This window comes from Anneissia japonica, unplaced genomic scaffold, assembly GCF_011630105.1.
Source record: "Anneissia japonica isolate Jap-2015-1 unplaced genomic scaffold, ASM1163010v1 scaffold685_len2926416_cov193, whole genome shotgun sequence".
In the NCBI taxonomy this organism is placed as follows: Eukaryota; Metazoa; Echinodermata; class Crinoidea; order Comatulida; family Comatulidae; genus Anneissia; species Anneissia japonica.
Genome location: NW_022692922.1, coordinates 1,465,793 through 1,485,196, shown reverse-complemented (window position 1 = coordinate 1,485,196; position 19,404 = coordinate 1,465,793). Strand labels below are relative to the sequence as shown.

The window sequence follows — 19,404 nt, the reverse complement described above, 5'->3', positions numbered from 1 at the left end:
CTTTTATTTGGCAATTAACGAAATAAACCTTGCAATTAGACAAAGTATGTAGGCAAATTATATAGGACTTAGATTCCAGTGAACATGGTTTTTTTTTTTCTTTCTGTGAAATAATAATCATCATCCAATGACGAAAACTTCTCATTTTTATTTCTATGCATGTACATAGGCCTACTAACAAGTTAAATATAATTTTTTTTCCAACAAGAATAATACTATACAAATATATGCTTACAAGTGGCAATTCAATAAATATAGCAATGCTTTTTAAAATAATGGAATGCAGTAACTACAATAATACCATTAATAATTTAAAAAATTAAAAAAATTGTAATAATAACCAAAATTATCAAGAATGAGAATAAATATGAGATATATGGTTGAGTTTGAAAATTAAAATTATGCCTGTATTACGAGAGATGGTTTTTGATAAGTTCGTAACATGTTCCCCTAACAATAAATACAACAATGAATTACTTTTCTTACAGTAAGTAATTTAGTGGGGTGCAATAGTACTGTCTGCATCTGCCCCAGACTTAAGATCTACCTTACTGTAGCTTCTATCTTGCTCAGCAAATGCTGGTGAGCAGTATCAATACATAATAGTATAGTAAGCCTACATGAAATTTTAACCTAGGTAGACACTGGCTGCACTTTTTATGTGTACAGTACATGGATCAGTCTTTTATGTTGTGCCACAGTAAACATCATCGTCACGCAACCATCGCTTTGAAGTTTGTGGTAAAGCTGTTGGTCTTCAAAATTGAAGACTGATGTGGCAGCACTTCTTGCTAGCTAGGCTTACACATTTATGCATGTGTACTGATCTTATCAAACTATACGTCCTACGTGCATTATCAAATACAGCCAATGTGCACATTACCATGCATAGGTATTAAATGACTACCTGTCTGGACATGTAACAGTAACAACTGCACATCAATTTTGTCTACAAATGCTTATTTTATTTTATCTTTTTGTCATAGAGTAAATAATTTTTCACTGTAGAAAAAAAATAGCATTGAAGTTTTAAATAAGTAAACTGACATTTGTATATATTATCTTTTTTTGTTGTTGTAGACATTCTAGATCCACTTGCCAGTTGGTATGGCAACAGCACACCAAGCCCAAGATGATCCCTATCATTTGCTACACAGATTGGTCTTTAAAGTACTTAAACGAAAGGAAGGTATGAAATATTTTGTTAATTTAACACTTGAGCTAAAGTGTCTAAATGAAACTTACTACAGAAAAGGAAAGACAAAAAAAGTAAAGAAACAGATACTTACTCAGACTGTACAATATGAAAGAGCTTCTTTGTCAGGATTTTGTAACACATCATATTTTGAAGTTATGTCTGTTTTTACATCTTGAATTAAAATATAAAATTGTGCTGTAGCTTAGTAGGTAAGATGATTGCCTTTCTAATGCTAGGGTTCTGGGTTCAATTCTTGTCCATTACCAAAACAATTCCACTCTATAATTATAAGCCTCATCATGAGACTTAGTTTAGATGTCGAGTTTGTATGTTGTTTGTCTTTTTTGTTGAGCGATTGCCACTCAGAAAGTGATTACTTCGCTAGTGGCATATCATTGGCCATTTTGCCTAAAAATTCAATGAATAAATACAATGTGACAGATCATAAAATAAAATTTATCTTTTTTTTCTTGTATTATATTTATAGGTGATATTACAGCTCAATTTCAACATGTTCTGAGTGTAATGAGCAGGTTGGTCTCTCTTATGTTCTGGCTCAATGAAAGTGAAGACTTAGTTTTAAATTTAATTTATTTATTCAATTGCATCTTACATACTAAACTTAACTTATGGGGAGTACATCAAGTGACAGGGCCAAAAAGAATATGGCTCTGTGGGAAAAATACCAAATTTTAACAATATTACATTATTAATGATGATTATAAAAATGATAATAATAATAACTATGATAAATAAAAATAATAATAATAATAATAATAATAATAATAATAATAATGATAAAATATAAAAAAACAATACTACACTACAGTAGAGGTTTATGAACTACTGTTAATTGTTTATTTCATGAACTTATTTTTTTTCTTCAGTCATTTTTCACCAACAATCGAGCCAGATGAATTCCAAGTCGTTGAAAAAATTAAAAAGAAGTGTAAGTTTTGAACTATAACTTTTGCATCTAATGGAACTGTTAAGATTTCAATCCTAAACCCTATCATCAACAACAGTCTGCTGCCCCCTGCTATTAACAAGCTGTCAAACTACATAACTTATTAATTGTTTTATTTTCAATCAATTTTTGTACATCAAATGCAGTGGCAAGACAAGGACGAGCCGGTGATGCTGTGAGATTCATGGAGTTGCATAGAAAACTACAAACACAGGTAAGATTTGTTTAGATATAAAAAAACAAAACAAAACCAGAATTCATCTGTTTCTATCTTAAACTATAGTATGTCGAATAATGATGTTTTTGTATATAATTTATATTTTTTTGTAATTTTCTTTGGTTCATTTTTTTTATTATTATTGATCAGAAAATTGTTTAGATATTACTTGATTCAAGATGATTTAAAATTATGTTTGTTTAATTTTCAATTTATTTCCCTCTAAGGGCAAGTGCTGTGTGTGGTAGAGGCTGGAATACATTTGATGTCAAATCAATTGCTATTTGTTATTTTTTTTTATCTTGGCAGGCTGTGTTGACAAATCGCTGGGCTGTTCTTTATCTACTGCTTGAACTCAATCAAGACCCACGTCAGAAAAAGCCAAAGGTTAGCTACTGTATTTAGAGTGCGAAGAGTTCTAAACATGAAATGTTATTATTCTATTAATATTAATATTACTATTATGGTATACTAAACAACTGAGATGGTAAATATCATGTCAGGTTGGGGATGAGTACTTAAACAAACCTGTTAACCATTATACAGTACGAAACAGTTTTTGCTCTACCTGACGTATCATCGTTCAGAATGCTCAGTACGCTCCCAAATGCTTGCGAATAAAAATCTCGCAAGAGATTAAGGTGGGGTTTCGTACGATAACATATAGGCAAACATTATTTTGTATTTTTTCTCCTGATGCAAAGATGCCATCAGAATAGCTGTTACAAAACAAAACGTACATGTGACATGACTGGACACTGTAAATAAATGTAGCTTAGATTGGAACAAATGACAACCAAATGATATATACTGTAATGCCTTCTAGTTTTGTAGTGTTGATATTAGGGTGCAGTATTCTAAAACAGGTTTAATTGTATTAGTTCCTGTCCGCTACCAATGCTAACATACGTGTGTCACAGCCTTACATGCTGCCCATAAAAATGTGTATAGCAGACAAACAGAGGCTTGCAAGAACATTTTAAAATTTAAATCAACAAAAAACATTCTAAACTCTTGTACTTACCATGCATAAAGACAAGCATGCTTAGCTTGACTTGGCTTTGCATGCAGGCTTTGCATGCATACATGCCTTGCATGCTTTGCTTGGCTTGGCTTTGCATGCATACATGCCTTGCATGCTTTGCTTGGCTTGGCTTTGCATGCAGGCTTTGCATGCATACATACATGCCTTGCATGCTTTGCTTGGCTTGGCTTTGCATGCAGGCTTTGCATGCATACATGCCTTGCATGTTTGCTTGGCTTGGCTTTGCATGCAGGCTTTGCATGCATACATGCCTTGCATGCTTTGCTTGGCAAAGACAAGCCAAACCAGTTACTCGTCACAAATTATGTTTCAGAGATAATGGCCAAAACATTCTGGAATGTCAGCATTTAAAAAAATCTATTTTATTGCACTAAGCTAACCTTTATATATCTGTACATTATGTTATGTCGTTATTTCCCTATTTTTAATGTCAAAACAACAATTTTGAACGATTTGGTGATGCTTCATCTTACTGAAAAATGGCTGAAATCGTAAATTTTGAAGGCTGATTTCTCTAATATTATTCTTTACACAGCTGTACGTGAAAACTCTGTAAAAATCATTTTTTTTTGCGAGGAGTGACTTGTCTTTACCACATATTATGCTTTATTGCAGACAACTGATGGAACAGGATTATTTGGGCATGGGCTTGCAAGTTATGCAACATCAACACCTTATGTGCCAAGGAATCTTCATACCACCGGGCACACCTTGGAGTCAGATAGCACACTGTCAACACATCATAGTGGGGCAAGCAGTGGAATAGGTAGGTATGCATGCGAAGAGGAAGACGATGGTGGAGGTAATTGTGACATAAAATTATAATGGGAAGAAAGGAAGTAGAAAAAAAGTAATGATTATTACAACTGTAATGATAAGGTGGTTGAAGGATGCAGAAGATGATTATGATATTATGGTGGTGATTTTTGGTGATCTTTATTCAGCATTGGATGCATGATGTTGATGTGACATTAATGATTGTGATTGAGTGATTCCAATGATTTTAATTTTAATATTGGTAACGATAAAGATGTTAATTGCCTATAATACTATGCATAACATCATCAAATCCTTATTGAAAAACTGATGATAATTATTAATTATTAGCATATAATAACACTGAAATTTTCTTAGTGACTATTTAAGTTGAAATGCATGGCATCTTCACTTTCTAGGTACTGGTATAAGTAGCATCTCAGCTGACTCTAGATCCCGTTCTATTCCAAGGTATATACTTAGCAGTTAAAAAAAAATACTTTCACATTTATTGATTTCATATTTGGAATAAAGAAGTTACTCTGTTGTGGCTAATTTTAAAAGTCGTAACTATAACTTTCGGTATAGTGGGGTATTTGCATCGATGTTTATGATATTCCATACACAGTGATCCAATTCCTACTTATGAACTACTGTATCATTCAACCTATGTCATAGGAGTAGTGATGTTTGAAGTTATTACCCACTTTTTAACCAATCAGATGCCTGGAATCTGTGTATGTGGTATATAATATTAATTAGCAGAGACCTAATGGTCAACATAGTTTAGTTCACACAAACTTGTAATAACTGTAATAAATTGCAATTCACCTCTTAAACGGAAACAAAAGTGAAACAGTAATAGGATTGAACAAGGGCCCATAGCTTAGCATTTTGAGCACCCACAGTGACTACCAGTTTAGTCAACTTTAATTTGTTTAAACAATTGTTACACTTCATAGCTTTCTTCCTACACCTGGCCACACCCTTGGGCAAGGAGAGGTGCAGTCTGTGGGGACCAGATTAGCCAAGCTGATGGTGGACAGTACCCATCCTAACTCCGTCACAAGCTTAGCAGTGCCCTCGCAAGGCCAAGTGTCACGCAGATCTGTTTACAAGACATACACAGAAGATGAAAATAGTAAGAATTTTGGAGGAAAGATTTATTCATAAATATTAATTGATGTTAAAGTTTGTGTAGAGAAACACTATTATCAGTCTAATATTAAGATGTTAAACATTTTTGCAAGAAAAATAGTCTCCATCAGTATTTGAAACCAGGAACCTCCAATTACCCATTTACAATACCAACTGAGCTAAGTGGTAGTCTCCCTTAATTTTTGGGTTTTGATATGAGTTCTTTAGGAAGCTTTAAATTTGGTGAGGCCAATATGTGCATAGGAAGCTATCAGCTTTAGACTTTACCATGTTCTCAAAAAATTGAAATATTAATAAGTTTACTTTATCTCTGTATTTTCTTTGTATTGCCTTTATATATAGGACTACTAAAGCATTTTTATTCATGTAGAATTGTAGTTATTTTATTTTAATCATTTCCTTTTGCATAGTTTTCATTACTTCAGTACATTTACACTTTCAACTTTGAATACAGTATGTTATTGCTTCCTACATTTTCCTCTGTTTACTCTAAAATGAACTGGTGAGTTTTAACTATCAGTGTTATTCTTCATTATCTACATCTCACCTGTTTTATTTAGCTTCACACGAAGTACCTGAAGGCGCTATTTTGCGTGAATTAGTTTATGTATTTCAAGGTATTGATGGCCAGATGATCAAATATAACCAAGCCGAGGATGCCTACCGTATTGATCGGCAGGTATTTAAACAAAGTTTATTAAAATGCAAGTTTTAAGTAATCAACCTCTCTGCTAAGCCCTATCCCTTGGATGTTTTTAGTAAAGTCTCCGACAGTGTAAACATCATAAATATTTGTGGGACAAGTGTGTGTTCTTAGCCATGTTCTGATTGGTCAGTTAAGTTTGATAGACATTTTCCAGAAAGGTCCATTGTCGTCATTTACACTTACAAAACCGATGTTGTTTTTGCTTAAATGTGAACACACACAATTCAAATTGTTGCCTAGTTTCATTCCTACTCTGTAGGTTGTTATCAAGTTTTAAACAAATACACTGTATATCAATATTAAAATTCTGAAATGATTACTGAATGGTTCATGTGGATTGCCAAATATGTCTGTGTATGAATGTTTATTGCTATTAAATTTAATTGTGTTTTAAAAATAGTATTATACTCCATTTTGGATTAGTTGATTAGCCCTTATGTTTCAGATTGGTGTACCACGCGCTGTTCGAGATCAGGTACATAAGCAAGCTGAGCTAGGCTGGCTTCATAACAAAGTAAGGAAATATGCAGATAACCGAAGCAAAGATAAAACATTTGGACTTGTTGGTCAGGTAAGTACAGTATCCTATGACATCAGTCACTAATTTTATTTTAATATCAAAATGAGTAAGGTACCACAATTTTCCTTGGAGTTGGAGTGCACCCTCACTAACCATCATAAAAATATGTGTAAATAAACATGCCGTCTCAATGCTAAATATCCACCACATTTACTTAGTTATAGCAACCATATGAATAGCCTGAATTAATATTTTTTGATTGGATTGCTTTTATTTAGAGTTTTATTGCTGCTTTACAACAAGAACTAACCGAATACTACAGACTACTGTCAGTGCTTCAAGCACAGGTAATAATTTTGAGCATTATCCGTATGTAAAGTAAGAATGCTGCATTGACCACCAAGGGTGCGTCTCACTATTTCGACTGGATCTTTAAAGGCTCTGCCGAAATTTTCTAGTTACAAAACAAGCAATATCTTTACTTTAACTTTACATTAATATTGAAGATTTATGTAGTGAATCTGCAATTATGGTGACTTTAGTAGACAGCTAGCATACAAAGACGACTGCAACGATATACAACGACTGCTGACAATGACCGAATTGTGAAAAGAAAAAAGCAAACAATAAAAAGTGGAACTATTTTGGAGCTAGGACAGTCTCATCTTCCTCACTCTGGTGCTGAGTATGTATCACTCTCTCTATGTGTACATGTGTAAACAATATAATGGTCTCCTTTACCTACTGCCTGGGTGTTCGGTACATTTTATTCATTTTATTTCAATTCACATCCAACAGCGTTAAAAAGAATGAATGTTACTGTACATGTACAAATGAGTATGGAATTCTTTAGATTACGATCAGTAGCAAATGCTAAAGAATATTTTATTTTGAAATATTTTAATAGATTTGTCTTCATTCTTTTCTCTTAAGCTTAAGCAAGAGGATGACCTGGGCATGAGCGATGACCCTAAAAGCTCTCTGACACTTCTTAGACTTGCTGTGTGGACACTTGACCCCAAGCACCGAATGAAGTGGCTAGCCCTGCTTGTAGACTACTGCAAAGGTGAGCATTGTGTGATGTATTTTTACAGCACATCCTCCTGTTACAGGTTTTTTTTGAAGCCATGTTTTACTTGAACATATTGATCTGTTTTAGATGGATGTTGTTTGTATAACAATGTTAGTGCTTACAGACACTATAGGTGGTGATCATAAAAATGAACTGTAACCAGCCCACTAGAAAAACGAAAAATTAGAAAACTCGACTTAGTATTAGGATTCTTGACAGTAAAACTGGTTGGGATTGGTAACCATTTAATTTTGTTAAAATCAATATAATAAAATAAATATTTATGGAGCATTTGAGTTTATGAGTGTATTGTGGACATAGCATTTGGCTTTGTTCATACAAAGTGTTTTAACACATTGTCAAGTAGTTATATATACTGTGTGTAAACAGTGTGCATGCAGATATGTTTGATGTGTGATTATGGGCTGTGGTATATTTGTAGAAGTGGTTTGGCGCAGCATGAACTGCTTAGTTTCTCAACCTCTTGGTCGGGGTTTCAATCACTCACTGTGCATTTCGCTTGTGCCCTTGAGCAAGGCATTTTATCTGCATTGTTCTGCTCCACCCAGGAGTATAAATGGGTACCTGAGGCGTTCGAGTGCAAAATACGCTGATATATTTCATGCAGCAAACTATGGAATTTCCCAATAGGCATTGTCCCAATGACTAGAGGTAATAATGTGGGAAAGCGCTCCGAGACTTAGTTGTATAGAGCGTTAAATAAAAACCTACATATTATTATTAATTATAATTACTGTGTGTGTGTTGGTGCATAGTCTTTCCATATTATGCAGGGATGCTGTTGAATTGGTTTTATTGTTATTTTTATCTAGACAAAAAAGGAGGGGCACTATCCTCAGCCATTCACTCATACACAATGCATGGTGACCCAGATGTACGCAGCCTGATGCGCCATATACTGAAGCTTACTGCATTTCCAATACGCAACTTCATTGACAAATGGATTTATGATGGACAGTTGGAAGATCGATGTCATGAGGTATTAATATAATATTTATAATTTTGTGGCCAATAATGATGAATTATGATTTAATTTTTTTATTATGCAATAATACCAGAGCTTCCTTGGAAAGCAGTGCTAGTCACTGAATGGTTACACCCTGGTTAATAAATCTTAAATAAATAAATAATACATATGCAAATATAACCAGTTTTGATTGGTCAGTACACTTTTTCAATATTATGATGTCTTTAACCCTTTGAACCCGAAAAGGCTGGAAAAACGGCCGCACGCTTACGCTGCAATAACCCTAAAGGCTGGTATACCGGCTTTGTGGGTCAGGTGACATTATTCGGGGTAATCACCTAGCCAGTATGAGTAATATGACGTAATTTTGTAACATCATCATTCCCAAGTCGTTCTGACAGCCTCGTACGTGTTGAATTTTTTTTTTTTTTAAACAAATTTATATTGAATAATTTGACAATACCACATGCTTTACACTTGATACTTTATGACTCCCAAGAATATATTGATGATTATCCAGGAAGTGATTTGGAAAGTAAAAGTGAGGTAAACAGTTTAGTTTCTAGCCCTAGGCTAGGCCGATCACGATAATGCTAGTGCCAGCAGTGGTAGTGATGATAGTTGTTCATCGGGTTGATGGATGGCTATGGTAGCGATACAGGGCCTAGGAGGTGGTGGTGATGATTGTAATAAAAAAATAAGCATATTTTGTCCAAATAACTCAGGGTGAGGGTGCCGCAAGATGTAAATAATGCAGGGTTCAAAGGGTTAATATTTATAAAATACTTAGATATTTTGAGATTTGTTTTTATTGCTGATGTTTTAGCAAAAAAAAAAAAAAACTCCTGAAAATCCTGGACGGTCATTCATATTTTTTTTTTCTACTACATGTCCTAGGTATATTTCTATACATTCTCAATAATCACTAATCCAAATGCATTTTTGTTTGTAAAATAATAACAGAGCTAAAATTGTCTAGGTTTTTGAACCATTGCAGAATTTTGGGCTCCTCCTTAACCATACATTTGGGTGTAGGTATCACCATTCTTTTTTGTCTCACTGTAAGCAGCCCGTAGTTGTTTTGTCCTACTCTTATATTGCAATATACTGATAATGTTGTGGTTATAGTTCTTTGTTGCAGCTGATCCTACTGTTAAGGATGACAGACTTTGGCATGAACGGTATTCACTCCGTAAGACCATGATTCCATCTTTCCTGAATGCCGACCAAGCATCCAAGGTAAAATGACTAATGCTTAATTGACTGATCCAGAGGGTTAACACTCAGGATTTGAGTGTTGCTGGGATCTCTCTTGAAAATGTGACCTTCAATAAGAAATAAGTAATGCCCCCATCATGCTTGCAATTTTCATATCTCTGTTAGAAATATGATCACTTTTATGATTAGTTCTCTTCTATTTTTAATAAAATAAAAGATTTATTTTTAAAAATAAAATTATTGCTTCAGATTTTATTGATTGGAAAATCTATTAACTTCATTCGGCAAGTTTGTCAGGATCATTCGCCAATTAATGGCCCAACTAAACAGCCCACCGACGTTTTGGAAAAGGGTCAGAGCTGTGAGTATTAATTACAGTCAACCTCAATGTTAACCTGTTTGTGTTGTACTAAAATCTTGAAAAGGACTTTCTTTTTGCTGTTACTTTTCCTAAAATATATTTTGAATTGAATTTGAATTAATACCAACTTAATTACAGCTGAGATGCTGTTTAACCAGGACCTTGATGGCAGTTTTCAGGAGATCATTAACGTAGTGTATAAGCAAACAAGTAAACGACTCCTGGACATTTTATTCACCAAGTACAAGTTCTTTGAACACCTGAAGGTAAATTATATTATTTTTATTTATCTCCCTTACTGATCCATCCATTTTATTTGTATTTCTGCTATATGTTTTCAGCGCAATGTATATAACATAATTGGCATGCTCAGCGGAGAGTATCTAAAGAAATTTCTGTTTTTGCTGCAGGGTGTCACATAAACTCACATCTCATGATGTTTGTTAATTTTTCTTTCATATTCTACAAATATATTTTTACTAGTTATTTTCTGTAGACCACAGCTGTAACTGCAGTTTGTTAGACTTCCCTTCCTATTTAAATATGAAACACTATACAGTAAACCAGCTTCTCAAAACCTATCTCTTCATTTCAAAGTTTACAAAAGTTTATTTCAGCTGAATATTCCTACTTTGTAAGCATAATAAAAATGATTTACCATGTCTTATATTCTTTGTTATTAACTGATAAAGCATAGAGGCATAACACACACTGTATCACTATTAAATTGAATCTATCTTGGATTATTATTTAATTTCTCAAAAGTGAAACCAGCAGGCAAATAAATTGCCAGGGTAGTTTTTAGTATTTTTTCCAAGCGGTGTATTAGCTCATTTCTCTTATAATCTTTTACATTAAACACATCAGACCTCATACATTTTGTGATAAGATTTTCTGCTATATTAACTCTGTAGATCAAACAGGATTAATAAAAAAAAACTTAGCAAATAGACATAACAATAATATGTTTGCCTGATAAACAAAGAAATGTACTGTGATTAATGTTGAATTTGTTATGAACATTTATACAAATGCTTATATATAGTAATGTTATTATCTGTTGTGCTAATTCTTCCATTGTGTGGTTACTTGATATTCATATTCTACTGTTAAAACATTTTTAATGAGACTGATCATAACAGCGATGTTGTCTTAAAGAGGCCATCAATATATATAACAAGCAGGCTATACAAACATGTTGATAATAAAACTATCTGAACGATCAATACCAATCATTCATCCCACCTAAGCAAATATTAATAATTACCATAATTCTAATAAGTTATAACATTATTGACAGTGTTATAATGGTAGTTATTACACAGTGACTTTAACAAATAATAATAATAATAATATTAAAGAATGTATATATTTGTTGTTTATACTCAGGAGACTCTGTACCCCTTAAAATTTACTTTGCGTAAACACAATGATGCTGAGTTCTGTATCATGTGATTGGCTAGTGACTTGTTGCTATCTAAATGTGCATGCTAATGGTTAGAATGTGCTGTACATTTTTTGCATTTAGTTTAAGACATAAAACTACTTTTTAAATTCAAATATTTTTGTTTCTTAAATTTAGGCAATGAGACGATACTTGTTGTTGGGACAGGGTGATTTTATTAAACATCTCATGGACTTGCTTGAGTGAGTATCAGAGTACATGGTCATAGAAACATTGGTGGCGCTACTAAAGTTACCAATATTTACATTGTGTATACCTACCTGTCTTTTATCACAGGCACTGCAAGATCTTTTAATGTTGTTTTTGTGTATAGAGGTGACCCAGCTTTTCCTAGAAGGTTAGCTAATTTTCAGGAGCCCTCTCAAACATTATGATGAGTACAGTAGAGCCCCTCCTGTGAGAGACACCTCTATTAAAGGGACACCCTTATCTTAAAGGGACACTTCAGCCACAAAACGAGAAAAGTATATCTTTTAACTCTATGGCCAACCCCTATTCAAAAGACACCCCTGTTATTAACACTCTGACCGCCAGGGGTTTGAAAAAATGGTATCAACCACCGCCAGACTTAACACTTTTCCGAAGCTCGTTGAGAGTGCGTATGTGATCAGATTGACAGGTAGTGAATACTACAAGAACTACAAACATTTTAGCTTTACAATGGTACCAAACACTTTATTCTAATCACAATCTGTGACCCTTAACAGCAAAATGAAAGTTACTCACTTTTAGAGATTTACGCAATTTCCACAACAAAGCTGAGATAATCACAATTTCGTGAAAGCAAACCAATACCACTCTACGCTAATGTAAACAAACAAATAGTGAAATGCTAACAGTCCAGACTGAATATAGTGTTCAAATTGTAAGTACATATCAGTAATTATTATTAATCTATCGGATTCCGTAAAAAAAACACGAAACAAGGAGATCTCCGTGTTTGGCGGTCAAGCGTTGCGTTTTCAAACAGGGAGATCTCCGTGTTTGGTGGGCAGAGTGTTAAGACATATTTAGTCCCGTAAAACGAAGTCTCATTATGAGGCCTAGGTAGTGAAGCTGTTTAAAGCTTGTGTTGTGATAGGATTTGAACCCCAGGCTTTAAAATTAAGTTGAATAGCTTGGTGGTTAGGATGATTGCCTTCCAATCCCAGGGTCCTGGGTTCAATTCCTGTCAGTGCTGTAGGATCTTTTCTTACGACCAAAAAAACTCCACTCCCTAAACCTCATATTGAGATTTAGTTTGTGTAAAACATTGTGTGTGTATGTTTGTCTTGTGTAAGGGATTGACATCTATAGGACAGTGATATTTGTTATTGACAATCCTTGGTGCATGAGTTGTGCGCCTAAATAAAAAAAAAAAAAAAAATTCAATTGAGATCTAATAAAAGATTGGAAGGAAAGCATCTTAACTCGCAAGCTACAGCTCCACTAAAAGTCATTGCATTTTTTAGAGATGATTTGGCGAAAAAAAATTTAATTGAGATTTAGTTTGTGTAAAGCATTGTGTGTGTATGTTTGTCTTATGTAAGGGATTGACACCTATAGGACAGTGACATTTGTTATTGACAATCCTTGGTGCATGAGTTGTGTGCCTAAATAAAAAATTAAAAAAAAAATAAAATTGAGATCTAATAAAAGATTGGAAGGAAAGCATCTTAACTCGCAAGCTACAGCGCCACTAAAAGTCATTGCATTTTTTAGAGATGATTTGGCGAAACCCGCCAATGTCTTGTACCTGCACAATGTGACTGGTGTCCTGGAGACTGCCATCAGAGGAACCAATGCCCAGTACGATGATCCTGACATCCTCAAGAGGGTTGATGTTCGGCTGCTGGAGGTATGCCATTATCGTACCAAGTTATTTTGCGCTTTGTTGTCTTAGTAAGATACAGTTGCATCATTGATGGTAGCAGTGTGAAGGCGGATGCGGTATATATTTTTACCAACAATGTGTTCTGATACAAAAATTGTATTAGTACCGGAGAGTGAACAATATCACACTAGTTAATAACCCAGTTATTACTTAGACCATTTCATTATTAATGGGGCAGTTTTTGTAACTTAAAAAGAAATTCAGTATAAATGACTCGGGTCAAAAGCCCAACATAATAATTGTTTATCAGATGTATACTACTGATCTGAAAAAAAAAAAACAGAATAAGATCCACAACTCAGAATATGATCCACAAACTCAGAATAGGATCCACAAAAACTCAGAATAGGATCCACAAACTCAGAATAAGATCCCCAAACTCAGAATAGGATCCACAAACTCAGAATAGGATCCTCAAACTCAGAATAGGATCCACAAACTCAGAATAGCATCCTCAAACTCAGAATAGGATCCCCAAACTCAGAATAGGATCCACAAACTCAGAATAGGATCCTCAAACTCAGAATAGGATCCACAAACTCAGAATAGGATCCACAATCTCAGAATAGGATCCTCTCAAGTGATTTCAAAACAACATTATTACCGGTAGTATGGTGCTAGAGCAGATAGTTCCATGTCAATAGTAACAATGCTACTTGATCCTAACAGGTTTCACCGGGTGATACAGGCTGGGATGTGTTCAGTCTTGACTATCATGTGGACGGACCAATCGCAACTGTCTTCACAGCTGAATGCATCATCATGTATCTACGGGCATTCAACTTCCTTTGGCGTGCAAAGCGTATGGAGTACATATTAGCTCAGGTGTGGCGTGGACAGATGACATATGCTAGGATGCTTAAATCAATTCCAGGTACGTGATGAAAACACTAGCATAGTTGGTACATTTGAATTTTAAGACCAACATAGCAAAAATATGCGTGGTGGTAATTATATTGAATAAAATAACGGGAGTTATACATGTAGTCACCCAAACAATGTAATATTTTATGTCATCGATCTGTTTTTATCTTTCTATCAAGATCTGCAAACTACCTATCTATTTCTATGTAATTATTTACTTAATATCAATTCATATCTACATATCTATATGCAGTATATGCAACCTTCCATCTAATTTCTGTCTATCTACAACAGTTAAGATATTGAAGAGCATATAATCATTATTACCATATTTATTATGTGTTTGCTAAAATATTTTATTATCAAATCAAATATGCTCTTAGTGTGAAATCAAACAAAAAAATATATGGCTATTTATGATGCTGTAAATCTGTACTTCAGTAGATGTGATTACACATATGTAGACACTACCTTACATGTGATTTCTCTTTCTATATCAGAGATGGCCCCAGTGTTGCATCAGTGTCATGTTTTAGCTGCTGAGATGATCTATTTTGTACAGCAGATGCAGTACTACATTAACTTTGAGGTAATTTTGTGATCAAACGTATTGTTGTTGAACTGTAGTTAGGTGGTTTAGATGTCTGCCTACAATAATCACAATTATGAGGAGTATGATGGCCATGTAACATACCTTACAGCACTTCTATAGCGCTATTTCATGAAGATCAGAGCATCCGAAGCATGGGCCCATACAGTAACATACATTTAGTTTTCTCCCCAAAGGGTGGGTCTCTTTGTGTCTGAGCTACCCAGTAAACCTGTACAAGCTTCTCTCATCTGTCCACAACAGGGGCTATATGGACCAGTACACCGCTTTAACCCCGTACTCATCTCGAAAGATGTACTGGGTTCTTTACAGTGCACCTGAACCAATTGTGTACACTGGGACTACGGTTTATAGTCCTTATCCGAGACTTGTTCCACCACCAAAGGGAGAGTGCCGTTCGAACCAGCACCGATATTATGGCGGTAGTTTGCTGCTACCCTGCTTTAACCGTTTTGACCATTAATTGCTTTCTCACCTCTTTCAACTTCCATTTTGCTGCTGCCTCAATATTATAACTTATTTTCCCAGAGTTGCCATTCTTAATAATACCAAAAATGACATATTGTTAAATGTGATTTTGTTAGGTATTGGAGTGTGCATGGGGCGAGCTGTGGAAGCAAGTAACAGGAGCCGAGGACCTTGACCATGTCATTTCTGCTCATGAAGTCTTCCTTGACACCATCATAAAGAGGTCTTTACTTGACCCAGAATCTACAGTAAGAATTCTACACACATTGTTAAGATGCTTATCTTTCACAAACCACAGCTAAGGACTTTCCCCACTGTGCACAATGAGGGATCAATGGTCTAGCGTTTCTCAGCATAGGGACACCAGGTCTTAGGATTGCTAAGACAAGTCCAGTTATGTATTCATATGCACAACAAAATATAATTGTAATTGAGTTTTTATGTCATTGAAAATCTACTATAATTAATTATAGAATATAATTATGTAAATACATAATTTTTTTAAAACTATTTTGTCAATCAAATTATTTCTATGTCTTAGCGATTGCTGACTCAGTTACGGGCGATCTTTGACCTGATAATTCAGTACCAGACAGCTCAAGAAGCCATGTACAAGACCGCACTGGAAGAGCTTGAGGCACGAGAAGAGGTTAGAAAGGTCATTGACACCCGAACACAGGAGGTATATACAGTGATGATTGTGTATAAATATTTCCTTGTATGATAACAAGCATTTGATAAACAAAGGTGCAATGCTTTCTCCTTGCCTGCTTTCGAGTTCCCTGCCCAATTACAAAATATTTTGATCTCGTCGTCACTTTTTTATGTAAGCTTCCAACTGATCAAAAGTGTTTAATATGTGCTATATAAATGTGGCATCAATTGTTGTTGATATTGTTTGTCCATACATCAGTCATTTCTCCTCTTTTCCTTGCAGGTTTTAAAATATGACATTATTGACAGCATTCTGAGTTTGCATAAATATTATATTTTTGCATTTCATAGGGAAACTGGGGCCTTACAGCACAAGAGGAAGAATCTGAGAAGAAACGGAAGGCAGACTTCATTCGTCAAGTGGTTCCTAGCTGCAGGGCTCAGTTCAGGGTCCTCACCCAGTCTTACCAGGCACTGCATTTACATATTATTGAGTTAGGATAAAATCAGGGAGCATGCCATTAACAACCTAATTATGATGATACCATGTAACTTGACGTATAGGGTGGGGCTTCAGAAATTTGCCAACAAGTAGTCTCTCAAGTGTGAGATGGCATCCACACCAAGTGGCTTCTAGTCACAGTCCTGGAAATCCATGATTTATGGTCTAATATGGTAAAATTTGAATAATATTGTGCTTTTAGACCATGATTTTAGGAACATTAATATGGTTGTAATGGTACATGCTTGTCTGATTGAGAGAAATTTATTCCTGACCTGTGCAGAGCTAGCATTGCCACTTCACTTGTAACATGACGATCATGTGGTACTTATGAATGCTTCTAGTGCTTCATTTTTTTATTTTTTTTACGAACTGGGAAATTTTATTATTTTATTTTATAATTTGATTTGAAATAACAGTACTTTAAATAAAACAAAAACACAGTAACTTTGAAAAGAAACTAAGACATTTTGAAGATTCAACATTTTGATCTATTGATCATTTTCAAGATTCATGATCTTGCTGATCATCTAGGACCAATCTATATAAATATATTTACAATATTGCAGAAGTGAACCAGTACTTTTCATTATTTATTTTGTTGTCTATTTGTTCCACTTTGATTTCTTTTTTTTTTTTAACTCTGCAGGACATGGTGCAAAAATTCTTGGTAATGTTGACTGAACACAGTGATGAAAGCCTGAGGCTTCTTGCAGTTCGACTTGACTTCAATGAAATATACAAAGCAAAGGAACCGAAATTACGAAGTCCCATGATATTCAATAAACAGAGAAAGAGGGTTTACTAAGCAAGACTTCAACAAATCTCTTGTGTAATTTACCAAAGAGACAATAGCTTAATTTAATTGCTTTTTCATTTAGAAAATATAATTTATATTCAAAGATTGTATTTCCTGAAAATTGACCTTTCATTTCCAGAGTGTCAAAATTAATATTGACCAATCAGAACAGGGCCAGGAATATGTGCGTATCATACATGCGTTGTCCCACAAATGCATTCGTTTGCGTATGTTTGAACACTTGTTTTTTGTGGGATCATAGCAACAATATGCAAGGGACCGGGCTTACTAGAAAGGTCCATTCCAGTGCATTGGATGATTCTATTACTTTAAAGGGGTGGTGCTCAACGGATAAGTTAAAGCTCACCAAGGGCGGCTCTTCCCCTTCAATAAATATGGCATCAGCAAAAGGTACCACCATCGTTCGTCTATGGCTTTACACCAATGTGCAAGAACACAACATTGTTTAACTACTTTTTGATGACATTTAAATGCTTAGAGTATAGTCCATTATTATATGGGCTTTCATTGTATACTGTGACAAATTAATACCAGTCTCTTGTACATTGCTGGAGGTGTTTTTTTTTTTAAATAAACCTAACAAAGGTGAAGTGCTGTCAGTGCGTTATTTCATTCATGTTGTTAAAAGGACTTTAGAATAGGCAAAACATGGCACCATTTGCCTTGTTTTCTATGCGAGAGTGGAATGGAATTTTTCTTACAGTTTGTATGAAAAAACATCAAAAACAACAAAATAAAAGTTGATAGATCTCTAAAATCCTGGAGAAGCTTATGTATACTAGAACCACCAATTTTGTCAAGTCATGTGGATTACTCTTTAATACCCAGTTTGGTTTCAGAGAGAAAAACTCAAAACCTCACATGCTCTTTTAAAAATTGTCGACCATATGACTACAAGTTTTGATAAACGGCTTCACACTTTTGGTTTATTTCTTGACTACTCAAAGGCCTTCGATTCCATCAACCACAACATCCTCCTTTCCAAACTCGATCATTATGGAATCCGAGGGATGGCCTTGGAGTGGTTCAGAAGTTATCTTGGCAACAGAAAACAATTTGTTGCTCTGGGAAGTGAGTCGTCTGGAGTCTGTGCCGTTAACTTCGGAGTCCCCCAAGGATCCATACACGATACAAGTCAACCTTATTGTCAAAGAATAAATTCTGAGATATTTTTTGTACATAACATAACAAGTATAACATTTTTAAAGATATCTTTATTTTTTTTTTTATTTCACATCGGCTCCAATCACTCTGTCAGCCTTGTTAACAACTCTCGATAGTTTACCTTTGCTGTCTACGGTGATGTGAGAAAACCAAATAATAATACAATAAGAAAGGATTGACTGGACAACTGAGGAATAAAACAAATGAATAAATAAGATGAGAGTTAACATTAAACCGTTTTATTCTATATACAAAATACACTTGTTTATTTACATTAGTACGGAGTTCTTTAGTATTGTTTTTCCAGTTAAGTTCATTACCATTAATCAATCCCAGGTACAACAATTTCCACATTCTCATTATCAATTACAATATGTTCGTGAATAGTTTTATTTTTCCTTCTGAATTCAACAATAACTTCCTTAGTCTTCTTGGCATTATTACAAGAACATTCTCCTTACACCATACAATAAAAGATTCAACATAATCATTAAACAAGGATGTGTCATTTTTTGATATTAGGACAATTAGACAAGTGTCGTCAGCAAACATAATATTTAATGATTTACTTGGATCAATGTTACTGTAAAAATCAGATGAGTATAACGAAAAGTGCAAGGTCGACAAAACGCACCCTTGTGGTGTCCCCGTATTACAAGTCGATGACTTATAGATCACTACCTCTAAATTTAACAATCTTTGTTCTTTCATATAGGAAGTCAGAGATACAAAGGTTAAGTCGTGCGTTTATTCCTACATTTAATAACTTCTCAGTAAG

At 34.5% G+C, this 19,404-nt stretch overlaps 1 protein-coding gene across 1 annotated transcript; it reads left to right on the top strand.

The window, feature by feature from the left end:
• The first annotated feature begins 1,072 nt into the window (after window positions 1-1,072).
• On the top strand, window positions 1,073-18,052 carry LOC117100515 (gamma-tubulin complex component 3 homolog). The gene is made up of 24 exons (XM_033240252.1): window positions 1,073-1,189; window positions 1,686-1,731; window positions 2,086-2,147; window positions 2,312-2,379; window positions 2,692-2,769; window positions 4,043-4,193; window positions 4,603-4,654; window positions 5,146-5,324; window positions 5,902-6,020; window positions 6,493-6,618; window positions 6,846-6,914; window positions 7,501-7,633; window positions 8,473-8,639; window positions 9,756-9,866; window positions 10,095-10,206; window positions 10,345-10,472; window positions 11,789-11,853; window positions 13,373-13,508; window positions 14,214-14,418; window positions 14,909-14,997; window positions 15,603-15,734; window positions 16,028-16,168; window positions 16,492-16,611; window positions 17,292-18,052. Exons 1-24 carry the CDS (start codon window positions 1,108-1,110, stop codon window positions 17,448-17,450), a joined length of 2,730 nt encoding a protein of 909 aa, XP_033096143.1. The 5' UTR covers window positions 1,073-1,107; the 3' UTR covers window positions 17,451-18,052.
• The last annotated feature ends 1,352 nt before the right edge of the window (window positions 18,053-19,404 follow it).